The 14,748-nt window shown below is 38.0% G+C and overlaps 1 protein-coding gene across 1 annotated transcript in view; it reads left to right on the top strand.

Annotated features, from left to right (window-relative positions):
• Positions 1-3,436: 3,436 nt before the first annotated feature.
• The window catches only part of LOC114481841 (bone morphogenetic protein 2), a 98,388-nt gene continuing 87,076 nt past the window's right edge, over positions 3,437-14,748 (top strand). The window contains exons 1-2 of the mRNA XM_028476895.1: positions 3,437-3,475; positions 4,005-4,152. Coding sequence (XP_028332696.1) covers positions 3,437-3,475; positions 4,005-4,152 — 187 coding nt within the window. The remainder of the gene's footprint in view (positions 3,476-4,004; positions 4,153-14,748) is intronic.

The following is a 14,748-nucleotide window of genomic DNA, read 5'->3' as shown; positions in this document are numbered from 1 at the left end:
AATCTTCATTTGACTAGATTATCATTGTTGTTCCTGTAAAGTTGATTTATTCAACAAGTCACTTTAATTATTAGCTAAACTTGCGCATATATAGCTAGTTACCAAGCTACATTAAGGTTACCTGTTAATGCTAACACTTTAGCAGGAAGTAGTACCGGGAGCTGTTAAGCACAAAAAAATGTGCAGCTAATCTGCAGAACACACAGTCTAAGTTGTACATAAGCCTCAATGGCAGATTTATTTTGCCAAACTAATCAACTTTAACTTTTAAGACAGTTTTGAAAAATGATTTGAATTCAGGGTGTGTATTGAAAGACATTGGATATCTAGAGTTTCTGTGATAGTCAAAGTTGTTTTTCTAATGCAACGAAAACTCTCGACTTTTTTTTTTATTAGTCGTTCATTCTAGACACTCGATATAAATCGCCCCTCTCTGCAGGGTTTGAATAAGCGTATGTTTACGTACACATACAGTACATAGGTTATGCTGCAACGCATGTTTGCATTAACACACACCATAAATGTGTTTAAAAAGATACAGTTAAATCTGAACCGTACACCAGTACCAAGCTTTCCTCCTGTGTGCTATTAAGGGTATAAAAGGAAACTAGCAAAATCTTGGTTTACATCTGGGAAAGTTTTTTTTAAACTTGTTAAAGTCACTAGCATGATTAATACGGATTAATACGGTCATCCGAGAAAGTCAGGCTTTGACAACCAAGTTGATTTTGGCTGTTGGTGGATGGTATGGTCTAACGTTGAATATGTTTAATCGACATGTGACGCAAAGGTCATGAAAGTGGGTGAAAGTATGAAAGATGGGTTTTTACATAAAGGATTTTAAAATGGTTGTTGTCAGGGACACTTGATCATCAAAGGCAAGCTTTTTAAAAAGAACGTCAGTTGTAAAGTTTGGGTAACACTTTACTTGAAATTGTATTCATAAGACTGTCATTATTATGACATGACACCTGTCACTAGTATGAATAAGGTGGCATGAAGGCTGTCATTAAGTGTCATTCGCTAAATTATGACACCTTTGGAGCTATGTTGGCATTCTTTGGGGTAGGAGGAGGTGGTGGTGTTATGTTAGAGTTACCAATTACACCTAATGACAGCCTTAATGACACAGTATTCATGCTAATGGTTAGTGTTGTCTTTATATGTGAATTGCACTGAATGGGATTTATTACCATGTTGGTGTTTCGCATTGTACTCTTATATGTCTTAAGTTACTGATTATTAGTTAGTCAGTTTTGTTTTCTCCTATTCTGTTTCGCACTTATTGTGTATTTCTAGAAGTCCAAACAGACAGAAGCAATATAATAAAAATTGTGGGGTGGGATTAAACATGTGGTTCTTCTTCACACTCCCTTTTGAGCAGACATATTATTGCAATTATAAGTGTACATTGATCTTATCTATTATTTTGAACATGTCTGATTGTTTTTCTCTGTTGGAGTTTCCTTGTACACAAAGGGTTCTTTTGTGTTTTTGTTTTCTTGTCCCTGCTCGAAAAAAAAAAAAAAAAAACAATAAACAAATGAAGGAAATGACAGGTTTCATGTCATAACAATTACCGTGGACTGTCAGCCTTATGTATAAAACTTTTAGTAAAATGTCACCAAAGTTTGTAATGGTTTATTCAGGTGGAAAACCCCTCACAACAAGAATGCCAAAACATGTACTACTATTTACAACATTTACTACTTATTATCTGGATTATATACTACTTATCATTATTAATTCTAATAAACTTGTTTCATTTATTGACGGTCAAACCACTTTTTTTCAAGCTAACTAGCTTTGAGCGCTAACCGCTACGCCCCCATGCTAGCCGTCTTCTGACTTTGTAATCCAATGAAAAACTACGGCATTCATACTCTGTAGCTTTTGAAAGGAAAAAGCCTGACTGATTGGTAGGGCTGGGTATTGCCAGGTACCTCGCAATATGATATATCGTGATAATTTTGTCCACCATGACGACATTATTAGGAAACAGCGATTCTGCGATAATCGATATATCGGGGGGGGGGGGGGGGCACATTTCATCCACGATACGTTACGATATCTTTGTCACTGAAGACATTCATAATTTATCAATTATTGTCACACGAATGACAGCCAAGTAAAACAAAGTGTATACTGTATCAGTAGCTTTTCTTAACACACACTGACCACAACTAGTCCAATGTCCTTGTGTTGTGTTTAAGTCTTTAAGGGAAGATTGATACAAAATAATGCTTCACCAAAATATTGTTAATGATATTTGTGCAAATTCACTTTAAATCATTAAAAAACAAAATGAATGCAGAACATACTCTAGTATTATCAACTTCTCTGTAAACATGGACACATACAGTATCAGTGCTGCTGAACAAGCAGAATTAACTTGTTTTATTAAAACTGCAAATGAAATATAAACATTTCAGTCATTGCATTATAATATAAACAACTGGGTGGTCTATGAAAACCTGGCCATGCATTTTAACTTATATACAGTACTTGCCACCATGTGTAAAGTTCAACTTAAACCTGCACTGCAGACTGCGCATACATTTCAGTGCTAATGCTAATATCAATTTGTTCTTTGTAAATTTGAAAACCTGAGAACATTTAACTGGTGCTTAGTACTCAACTTGTGGGTAAAAAAAAATAAATAAATAAATAAATGAAATTAAAAAAAAATTGATATTCGGCGGCAGTGTTTCGATAATGTATCCCAGACAAAATATTGCGAAATATCGTTCTATCGATATTTTGGCACACCCTACTGATTGGCTATGGAGAAAGTAGGCTTTATAGTACTTCTCTTACTTTTTGGTTGATTAAAAAAAAACCATAAAGCTTCTATCCGGAGTTTCAGAGTAACGTCTCAATGTCCCGCCCTAAACAGCTCCACTTCCTCCCACTGCCTCTGCAATCTACCAGAAGCCACGCCTTTACTTTTCTGCACGAGTATCGCGGAACATAACAAAGTCGCATTGGGTCACATTGATATATGTCTATGGGTCAGGTAAGAGCTAACAACATATTTACCTGTTTGCTGTTGTGACGAGCGGCGTTGTTTCCGTGCACAGTCCGCATTCACTTTGATTGACAGTCTGAAAAACAGGAAGTCGAAGCCTATTGGCTGGGCGCACTTGGCGACCGTTTCCATTTGTATAGGGGTCTATAGGACGAAAGAGGGACTTATATACATTAATGTATATGAATGACCACCGACAGTAGACCATAGTAAAAGACTCATTAGGTATTTTTTTGCATTTCAAAAGAATTATGCATAAACATAGATTTTTAAGAAACTCTGGATATCAGCTTTAATATTAGCTTAGTTTGAAATGTGTAAGTGATTGTCTTTCCTTGTAGACTGGGAACCCGTCTCGTTTGCTGGAATGGCTCCAACGTCCCGCGGCACTGAACAGGATAAGTGAAGATGGGTTTCTGGATGAAAGAAAACAGCATGAACTCTGCAGTAAGTGAGCTACACTTCTGACAGGAAGGCTGAAAGATAATACATCTCATGATAGATGTTTTAGGAGCAAACTGTGTTATTGTTAGTCCATTTTCTAAGTCTAAACCTATTTAAAGCTAATTGAATACAAATACAGGGGCAGGCTATAAAATAACTCAAGTTGGCAGAGAGACATATCAGGTAATATTACTAACTGTTATATTTTTCCTCTTAGTTGGTGAGATATTTTGTGTCCGGGGCTATAATAAGACACGTGGCCCCTAACATATTATTCTTGGATGGGACCCACACACAACATACACACATTCTCCATAGAAGCTCAGCACGGTTGGATAGGAGAAGCGGACATTTTGGGGCATAGGGCTACATTATACTATAGTAACTGCCTTCATGAGACAGACAACACCCCGGTTCCAGAGGGAAAACCTCATGATAGACAGGCACTTCACCTGAGCCAAGCCAAGAGGAGGGAAAATGAAATAAAATCAATGCTCCAACATAACTTAAAATAAACATTTGTACTCCATAGCCATGGTTGGCAATGGGAGCCAGTAACCTGTCCCTACTGGTGGAACTCTACTCCAGACTGCTCGCAGAAAAACTGGCTCCCATTGAGGTGATGGCGACTGGCAACCAGCGGGCTGAGTTCTGTTTGTCCGAGGTGAAAAGGAAAGGAGGTGAGGAGGAGAAAAAGAGGTGGACATGGCTTTAATCTCACAGTAAAGACGGTCTCTTGATCATGCTGAAAGCTGCCTTATTGCCGTCTATACAGTTTTTATTCATTTATTTCATTCAAGACATTAAAAAAAATTTCTTTTTCCTTGATCTCACTAATTCATTGTTTTAAATAAGTTTATTAATGGATTTTATTTGTGATTCTTGACTTCTTTTTCTTTGAGGCCAATGCGTGAAAATTCAAGCCAGGTGTAGACAATCAGCCCAATCAGACAGAACCATGTGTGGCCCAGACGGAGGGGAGTTTTAGAAGTAGAAAGCTTAAAGTATAAGGGTACAGTATCAATAATACATATTTGTAAAAACTATTGATGCATAAACAAATATCTATTTTTGTTAAATGTTTTTGTTGAATTTGTAAATGTTTATTGTGGGTGTTGAAATGGGCTAAATATGTAGCTCACCCACTCATGGACAAATGGGTTAGTCCATTGTCTATATAGGGGTTGTAAATGTGAGTCAGTAGTTGGGTTTCCGTTACAGATTTTTGCAATATAAAAGCAAAATTTCTAAATGTCGACAAAGTGTACTGTAATTGCGCTTTGAACGTGTTGCTATTGAACGTTGCTTTGGACAGGAGCCTCGTAATTCCTGTGAGATCTCATCCCGCGAGACTTCGCTGCTGAAAGATGGACGCTCAGAACCTCCTTCTAACACTCTCTATTCCTTTGTTGTTTAACGTCTAATGTGGCTGTAAAACATTTCAAGTGTAATGCTGAGAAATGTCTCAGTCTCCTTCTGTACGTCATGCTCTGTGACGTGCATTTGCGGGAAAAGTGTTTCCATCGCGCTTTTGCGACACATTTCAATATCAAAACGTAAAAACTTTTTAGCGATATTTGAGTGTTTTTTATGGAAATTCAAGTGTTTCCATAACCAGTTTTTATTGCACTATCCAAATGTTGCGCATTTCCAAGAGAAATGGAAACGCAGCTATCGTTACATCGCGTTACACTTCTGTCTCATATCTCTTCAGAATAATACATTTCACATTCTTCTTGAACGTATTAAGTGATTTTGATAATTTGATGTCATTTAGATTGTTCCATAGGCTGAGCCCCTGAACTCCAATACACCTTTTTTTTGTCATTGTTCTCAATTTGGGTTTTTTTTTAAATCTCTATTCCTCACAAGTTATAATTACTTCCTCTCGTAATGATTTTTGATTGCAGATTTGTGGGTATGGTTTTTAAATGAGCTTTGTATATATTTTTTTTTTATGTTATATTCCTCCAAATTATGAAATTTTAAAACATTTTGCTGTATAAATATTGAGTTTGTATGTTCCTTGTATTCTCAGCGCACGTTTCTGTAAAAGAAAAATTGTCTGTCTATACAGAGTGATGTATTGTAGCTGCAAAAAGACGACAAAGACGACTATCTCTTAGCCAGAAAATTAAATATGCCAATGAAGGACTTTAGGAAAAATCAATAACTGCTGACCTTTCCAAGGTGTATCCTCCATGGCCTGAGTTTCGCAGAAACCGGCTTTTCAAGCTCTATGATCAGGATTAGTAGGTTCGGAAAAAAGGCTGGAGGTAGCATTAACCAGTTATATTTATCACTACCTTGGCTAGGATTTTCATGATTGACTATGCTTTGGACGTAAAAAAAAGAAGAAAAAAAAAAAGCTTGTGCCACAACACAGATGTAAAAGCTATTTCAGAAAGAGCGCATACCAGTTTATCATTGTCAACATTCGTCAAGTGTTTTTGTTCAACGTGCAATTTGGGAAGGATATTCAAATCACAATAAAAACAGAAAAACTATTGTTTTCACGGATATGAACAAAACAGCTGTTATTAATGTGCTTTATCCTAAAAGTACAATTTATTATGAGTCAAGTGGAAAACAAATCTGAAGAGGAATCTGTTCATAAGTTGGTTCAATCATTAAAGACTATCAAGAAGCTAAACTTCAATGTACGATTCACAGGATAATTACATAAAATATGAAAAAGGAAGGCAATGAAAGATGGGAATTACTGCACGATTTAAAAAAATACAGATCCTATACTTTTCATTATTTTATTATGAAATTGCTGAACTTTAGGCGGACTTTTTGACAGCTATGCATCTTTTATTATCGCAATTACATTAATATATTTATTTTATTGCATAATTGTGACCCCGACCAGCCCTCCTTGTGATTTTTCCTTTAGATTATTTACTTAAAACCTTGGACAGAATATGGACAAGGTTTACAAATGACATGTTTGTTCAGAAACAATAGAACAGTAACAAAACAAACATTGTTGTGTGAATAAATAAAGCGCCAAAAAATAATTTGGCACTTGGAAACAATCTTTTTTATGGTAGAGTTGAAAAACTACAATACAAAAGTACACTGCAGTTTCTCCCCTTCTGGGTTTTTTCTTTACTGGATTTTTTATTAATAAAAAAGCATACAAAAACATCACACAATTATTATAAGAGCATTCAGAGAGCGCAAACCTACAGTATGTCAAGTTTAGATCAGCTCACCAAATTGTATTTAAATCTATTCATAACTTTTTCAGATATCCTGCTAAGAATCAAGCTTTTTTTTTACTGGTATCATTCAAAATCAATAACAACGATTTTTAGCTATATTTTGGATCGATCCACCCACCACTAAGGGTAGTGGAGTATTAAGAGTTTAGGAAGCTATGTCATTGAGAATACAACTAAAAATGTCAATGCTCAAGTCCTGTGGCTTGAGTGCTTTGGGTCTCTCCCCTTGTTCAGTCTTATTATTATCCCTTGTGCATCTGTCTGTCCGAGTTAAAGGGGACAGCTTTTCTCAGAAACTGTTTAAGGTAGGATAACCAAATTTGGTGTGTTGCTTCAGGGTATCAATACCTTGATGGAGTTCGAAAATGAGAAGAGCGCAATTATTTTTTCTGGAGTAATTGCCCTTGTGGGGGATGTTGACAATCCGTGTATCATTCGTTCATTTGTTTTTCATTATGTAACAAAAACATGAAAAATGAAAAAAAAAACACTCATGATTTGATATTTATTTCCAAAACCAAAATGAAAAAATGGAAAACGCCTTGTTTTTCAAATTCGAGCTTTTTTGGTTCAGTCCAGAAAACGAAAAACGAACACCTTTATTGGTTTTCTCTATTACTGATTTGCCAAAGAACGTGACCCGGAAGTGTACTCTCATCCGACGCTAACGGCTATGCTAACGGCAGTTCGGCATGACAAGATCGCTGCTTACAACTGTGCATCTGAAACGTGTCCTTTTCGCTTGAGCTTGTGTTGGGTACAGAACCTCCTCACGGACATTTCGGAGGATTTAGAGACTCTTAAGTGTTGCAGAGCTAAAGATATCTCGGAATGTGTAACGCTTCACTTCCGGAAGAAAACAAATAAAGGTCTTTGTTTTCCGTTTTTTTGTTTTTTGTACCGAAGCAAAAGAGCATGAATTTGAAAAACAAGGCGTTTTTTGTTTTATCATTTTGGTTTTGGTAACAAATTTTTCATGTTTTTGTTACACAGATTGTTGACGACTGTCTTCTTGTTTTTTTATTATTATTATTATTATTATTATTATTATTATTATTATTATTATTATTGTTATTATTCGTGGGTATCACAGAGGCGGGTTTGGTGAAATACAGCACTCCTCTTTAATGACTCTATGGAATGCACTGAGCATTGCAGACTGATGAGCAGGCCAAAAGTGTCTAACGGGGGAGTTCCCCTTAAAATAACAAAGGACTGTCTGGGTCAAAAAGACCACCGCATAAACTGGGTGGCCTGGTGTGGCTGCTGGTCCAGCTGCTGCTGACTGTAGTGGAAAAGACCTCTGACTCTTCTCACAGCTGGCTGAAAACGCACAGATTCACACAAACAGCTGGTTCCTGCTGTTACCATCAGCTGTCATACTTAGTGTTGGGCAGACTTGGGTCACAGTGAAACACCTGCATGCTGACTCAGTCAAAATGTGTCAGTGAATAAAGTAATAGAGCCGGATCATGTTTCAAGTGTCTAAGTAGCAAAGTGTGTGCCACGGTTTGGTCTGTCATCACATATTTAAACGCTAGACCTGAGGAAAACCTTAGAAACAATATCCAACATTTACTTTAAAACTTTTAAGAATATATAATTAAAATGATGAATGGATTTCTCCAAACCTACAGTGTGGATATAGGTTTACTTGGTGGGTTGGAAGATGTTAAACTTGAACCAATTTTTGAAGGGGGTATACTACAAAGCTAGATTAACTCTTATCACACTAACTTCCCGGATTTATTCAGTATGTCTTATGGGGCTAAATCACCGTGGTAACTTAGGCTGAACGACTAACCTGGTCGGGACCAGTTTTTGTTCTGGCTAGAATCTGAGTGAGTACTAAAGCCCCGCCTCCTGACCAATCAGCTCTCCTAGAAAACGACCTGCCCATTGTTAGAAGATTCTGGTTGGTGCCAATCTGACAGCTGAGTTTAGGAAAAAAAGATTATTAATGGATAAATGCAATTCTTTCATTTACTGATGACATCTTTTAGGAAAGTAATAAATTTATAAGTGATGGACTGATCTATAGTCAGCTGATGAAGCCTGTGTGTCCGTATGCACGGACGGGTGAAGTCATTCATTCATTCATTCATACATTCATTCATACACTATAGTGAGGTTGACAGCATCATCAGGAACATACTTCAGTGAAACAATGTGCTCTCATCCCAGTATGTGTGTGATAAATAGAGGTCTACCTGAACAGAAACATGTGTGTGCTGCAATAAAGTCAAACTGATCAGAGCGCTAGTCCATTAATCATCCAATGAATTAATATCATAAGTAATCTCACTCGTTTACGCATTAACAGTGTTCTTTCATACCTGCCTTTTCTGTAACAACAGTGTTGTTTTTGGTCTGAATTATGGATTTTAATTATTCATAATTTTTAACTTAAGCTGAACACCTAACCTGGTCGGGACCAGGTTATGAAGTGGATCAGATCTGAGCGAGTATGAAAGCTCCGCCTCCTAACCAATCCCTCCCGGTGCACGCTGCACTAACACTGTTGCTCTTTGCTATCATCATGGCAGCCATACAAGGCGCTAGTCAACCACTGGGAGCAACTTGGTGTTCAGTGTCTTGCCCTAGGACACCTCAACACATAGATCGGTATAGACTGGGATCGAACCCCCAACCTCTTGATCAGAGGACACACAAACAAACAAAAACAATGAGAAGAGTCAAAAGAACATTAATAATATGAACCCAATGTGTACTATGATGCTGGATAAGTATATCCTGGTTTTATCTCCATTTGCGGCCTTAACTGAACCAAAAATTCTCCGTCAGAGAACCACTGTCCTACAAAGCTGGATATAAACATGTTGACAGGGGTGGAGATTGCAGCTTCCGGCCAACCACAAACACAGAGAAACTGTAGCGTGACTTACATCACAATAAAGGAATCATTCTTTAAAAATATGAAGAATTCCAATCCATAATTCAGATAAAAAATGACACTGTTGCTGCAGGACAAGCAGGAAGGAAGGAACATAGGCAGGAAGCTGCCGACACTGTTGTTGCGTAAAAGCGTGAGATTGTACAATATTAATCCATCGGATGATGAACGGACAGTGCTCTGATCAAACAGTTTCACAAAATAAATCCTAAATGAACAAGAACAATAACTCAGAAAATGACAGAGAATTATACAAAATTACTCTAGAAATACATAAAACACAACATAAACACATAAAGATGACTTGAAAATCCACCCAAACGACAACAAAAACAGGCAAATCCTTTAATCCTATGTTCTTTCATTAACGCACAGATTGATTATTATTCTAAATACTGACATTAATGTTGATATTGTGGCCCCCGCTTTGTAAAAGTTGCCATTAAGGTCTTTGAGGTTTTTTTTTAAATTACACCATGAACAGGTGTTTGAACTGAGTCCGCCTGCACTCGTCATATAGCTGCACATCCTGTAGCTACGAACCTAAAGTGCCGTGCCTCCAGGCTGGCCAATCAGGTGACAGAAGAGCGTGCGTCGCGTGGCTGGCAGCTTGGTGGTGATGTGCACCGCAGGCACCTCGCAGCTCGTGAAGGCTTCCTTTTCACCTCCGTTCACACAATATCCAAGCATTTCCTCAGCAAAAATAAGTCAAGTTTAAAGAGACAACAATCACCCCCCCCCCCCCCCCCCCCCACACACCCCCTCATAAATGACTCTTATTTTGGCAGCGCCAGAGTGGAGCGACCAAAGTGATGGACGCCTGCCCGTCTGGATAGAAAACCTGAACTTTCTGTTTGCTGGAAGCTTAGTGGGCTCGTAGGGTGCCAGTTAGTCCATCAGGCTGAGCTTTGAAACTATCCCGATGCACCCATGTTCACTCCAACATCCTCTAACTTTAAACACAGCAGCCTCTCATCAGACTCGTGAAGAATAACTGTTTCTCCATCATTTGATTTCTTATTTGTATTGTGTGTAATTTCAAAAGTCCAATCCAAGTGCCTGGCTATTTTCTTCCTGTTTCATTAATCAAACATGCTTGGTAGCGCTGGCGAATGACCTGTTATTGTGTGTCAAGCGAACACGCCACCCAAAATGAGTCAGACACTAATTTGACTTTCCATATTTGTTTTTCTGCCTTATTGGAAATGGTGCCGCTGGTTCAGCATGAGGAGTGTGAGGGTGCACTGTGCTAAAGGGTGGAGGAACACACTCTTAACAAGTGTGCACGGTGGTGATACGTGTGTGCGATAATTGTGTGTGTGTGTGTGTGTGCATTACAGTAGCCAGATTGTCTGAGCGATTAGCAGGTGGGTCCCGTCTTTAACACTTTGGACGTGCGTGTTTGTTTGTGTGTAAAAGTTCAGGTGTGACGTGATGTGAGGCAGAGAAATGGAAGACGCGTGTGTGTGAATGTGTGTGCACGTGTAATTCTAGGTCGCTGAACATGTAATTCTGAACTAACATTTAAATCACTCTAACCCCCGTTCTATTATTTCTGAATAGCAGTACCCCTCATGTCCAGCTACAACATTTTGTTCAGAATACTATGAAACAATAACTATGATTTTATTTGTTAGTTCTCCACTCTCTCTCTCCTTTAAGTGCCATCGCCTACCCCTAGGGGTACACGTACCCCCATTTTGATCATCTGTAAAGCAGATAAACGCTGCTTTACAGCGTTTATCTGTCCCTAGGCAATCACATTTTTGAGAAAATATGTATTTAATTTCTGCAGCACTGGGAGTGACTAATAAAACTGGACCAATGGACTATTGTTTTGACACGTACAAATAAACTGTTGAATTAATATCAAATGTTTTTACTGTCTAGTTATCCGAGCTGGATTACCCTCCAACATTGTTTCGCATAAACCATGTGACACAGAATAATCTGCAGGGCCCTTGAATGGACATAATAGACAATTATGAGATAGTATCTCCTAATTTTTTTGATTTAAGAATTTTTTATTAGACATTTTAATTTTTTTGTTATTCGTTCTTTTCTAACACCGTTTGTCCGATTTTTTCTGAGAGTTTTTTCAACTTTTTCAACCCATTTCAAGTTTTTTCTACATTTTCAACCTGCTAATGCTCAGCTATTGCTAGGTTAATGCTTAGCTAATGCTAGGTTAGTGCGAATGCTAGATTAACGCTAGTGCTAGACTAATACTAATGCGAGGCTAATGCCATTGCTAGGTTAATGCTGATGCTCGGTTAATGATGTTATTAGGTTTATGTTAATGCTAAATTAATGTTAACACTAGGCTAATGCTAGCTATAGCAATGCTATAGTTATGCTAATGCTAATACTATACCAATGCTAACATTAATATTATGCTAATGCTAATGGTAATCTAATGCACTGCGACGTGGGCCAGCACCTGCATCCTCACTGGCATTTTCTTCAGGAAATGCAAATATTGTAGTTATTATTTTTATTTGACTTTTCTAGGTTTTTTTGTAGTTATGGTTTAATGGTGGAAACAGGATTCCATACCTTTCATTAGGTGAGTGACTAAAACAAAACATGTGTCCATTATATCAATATATCATCGTGCCTCCGTGCACTCCCTTTAGTAAACTCACCTAGAATTCTCTGTGCATTCATCAGGAAAAACCACTGGCGACACTGACCTTCTCCCACCCCCCACCCCCCACAAGTGGTTGTAGACCTGCATACTGACACCTAATCCAGAGCCTCGCTACCATAACATTTTCACAAGAGCCGCAAGCCACGCAATAACAGCTCCACATGAATAGGTGAACTGCTTCTTTATAAGAGGAATGACACACACAATTAGTGTTCTTTGGTGGAAGCCTGCCGCCACTTCTTCCTGTGTATTTGTGCAAGAGTTTAATCTAATCCTTGCATACTGCGTACCTGTGTGTCGTTGGAGCTTCAGATTGCAAATATGTCTACGTAGCAGAAACAGGGATACGACAATGTTTTGCTATTCTTTCCCATATGTAGATTGACTTGCAGTTTTATGAAGCCAGTTTTTCGCACTAATAATATTTGACCAGTCATTTCAATCATCTTTCCTCTTTCCGTTTGAAAGTAAAGAAAAAAGGGGTACAATTAGAACAATCTCCTTTGTGAATAGCCACTTTTATTCCTCAAACAGCATTCTGCAACCTAATTTGTCCTGTGGGATGCTGCACGCGCCTCATAAAGCCGCATTAGGGCCAAAGTAGCAAAAGTAATGAATAGGATCCAGACAAGTTGTCTAACAGTAATCAATCACTTACAAGCACTTTCCTAACTGCTTTTAGTTATCTAACCCTAACCCTAGTTACTTTTATTGATCATGATGTCATTGATTGCCTTTTATTTCTTTGGAATACAATTAGTCACAATAGCTTTGGCTTGTTTAATCATTGTAATGAACGGAGGAGTTTGAAACGTTCAAAAAAATTGCGTGTTTTTAGTGACGATGTGTTTCTCTGCCTTGATTCCTTATCACTAAAATGTTTGCAGCTATTGATTTGTAAATATGTTGGAAAACTGCGAAGCAAAGGACCTGTCAAAGGCTAAAATTTGTGCTTTCATGCAACTCTGTACAATAATAGATTAATCGATTAACTTGGTCATTAATAATAAATGTCACAGAAATATAAGGGACAAGGGACTATTAAAATGTCAAACTCCCCCAAAAACAAGCATAGCATCAAATCAATTTGCACACTTTGTTCCGGGGTGGTTGATAATCAAAAATCTTGCAAACCATAGCTTTTAGAAAGTGTCCGGACAACTCCCTAAGTACGTAGCGTCTTAGGGTTAGGTTTAGGGTCAGGGTAAGATTATAACCCAATATCGTAAACGTTTTGAGGGACAGGTTTATGGTAAGGTTTAGTCTTGTCACGCGACCAAAACTGGCCAATGACTGACCTATCACGTAACCTAAACTGGCCAAATAGGGACGCTGCGTACGGATAGAATGTCGGTATATTGATACCGCAACCGTACGGATAGCCACTGCCGAGCTTTTATCATGTCTCTCAGTAAGCATTCATATTTTACTTTTTACATTTACTTGATTACATACACTGGTCAGTTAAATGTAGATTACTGAAGCCCTACTTGTCTTGTCTCATTGCCTTCTCTCACTCAAAATGCTTCACAGGCTCTGATTAGGTGTTTAAGACCGTTTTACGTTGATAACTATGACATTTGTTGATGTAATTTCTGCTCTGATATCTCCAAATCCCTGGAGTCACAACTCAAATGGTTATTATTGATATTAATATCTGTGGAATTTGGTAAACCTAAAAAGTGCTAGCGGTCTCCTGGTCAAGGGTCAAGGATCATGGCTAAAGGCTAAACCTTTTAAAGTGAAAACGCAAAAGTTTTATTGCATTTTGGCTGTCCGTTTACACGGCAACAGCGATTTGGTGCTTGAAAACAGAACTTTTTTAAAAACGCTTTCCTCTCCGTCCCTGTGTAAACAACGAAACAACAATTTATGTGTGACGGGCATGTGTACTATGGCTGCAAGGCCTCAGAGACAAACCACTTGGAATTTAACTTAACTTCACAGACTTGGAGTAGCAGAGACCTATTCATGCCTACAAAAAATTCTGACGACAACCACAGTGCAGCACTCCTACTGAGAGTTTTTTGTACAAACGTGCGGTCGGGCTTAATTTCTAACTTTTTAACACAGACTATGGTTGGACTTGGCTTGTACGCAGCACAGTCAATGAACAGTCAGCCTCCATTCACCCACTCAGTATCCATTTGTATGTCTTTCTCACGCAAATCAAAACACATCACCTGTCCTCTAGTAGTACATGAATAATTAATGTTAAAAAAATGCATAAATGACTTGTTTTTGGCTTGTGGAGTTGGGTGCTGCCACATACAGTATGTAAAGAGCTGTGTGTGTTACACATTAATATACTTTACAGCTGAAGTAAACCGTACGTATAGTGTGTAGCATCACATGAAGCTGCTTGTCATGTTTATAGTTAATATATCTAGTAAATAAAGCTGAGTTATTAAAGAAACTCATTTCGGATCATTCTACAGGTGAGCGCCGCGCTCGGATTTGAATTGTGCCGGGCAGCAATGAG

This window comes from Gouania willdenowi, chromosome 19, assembly GCF_900634775.1.
Source record: "Gouania willdenowi chromosome 19, fGouWil2.1, whole genome shotgun sequence".
NCBI lineage: Eukaryota > Metazoa > Chordata > Actinopteri > Blenniiformes > Gobiesocidae > Gouania > Gouania willdenowi.
Note: the sequence above shows the minus strand (reverse complement) of the source record. Positions and strands in the feature narration are given on the sequence as shown.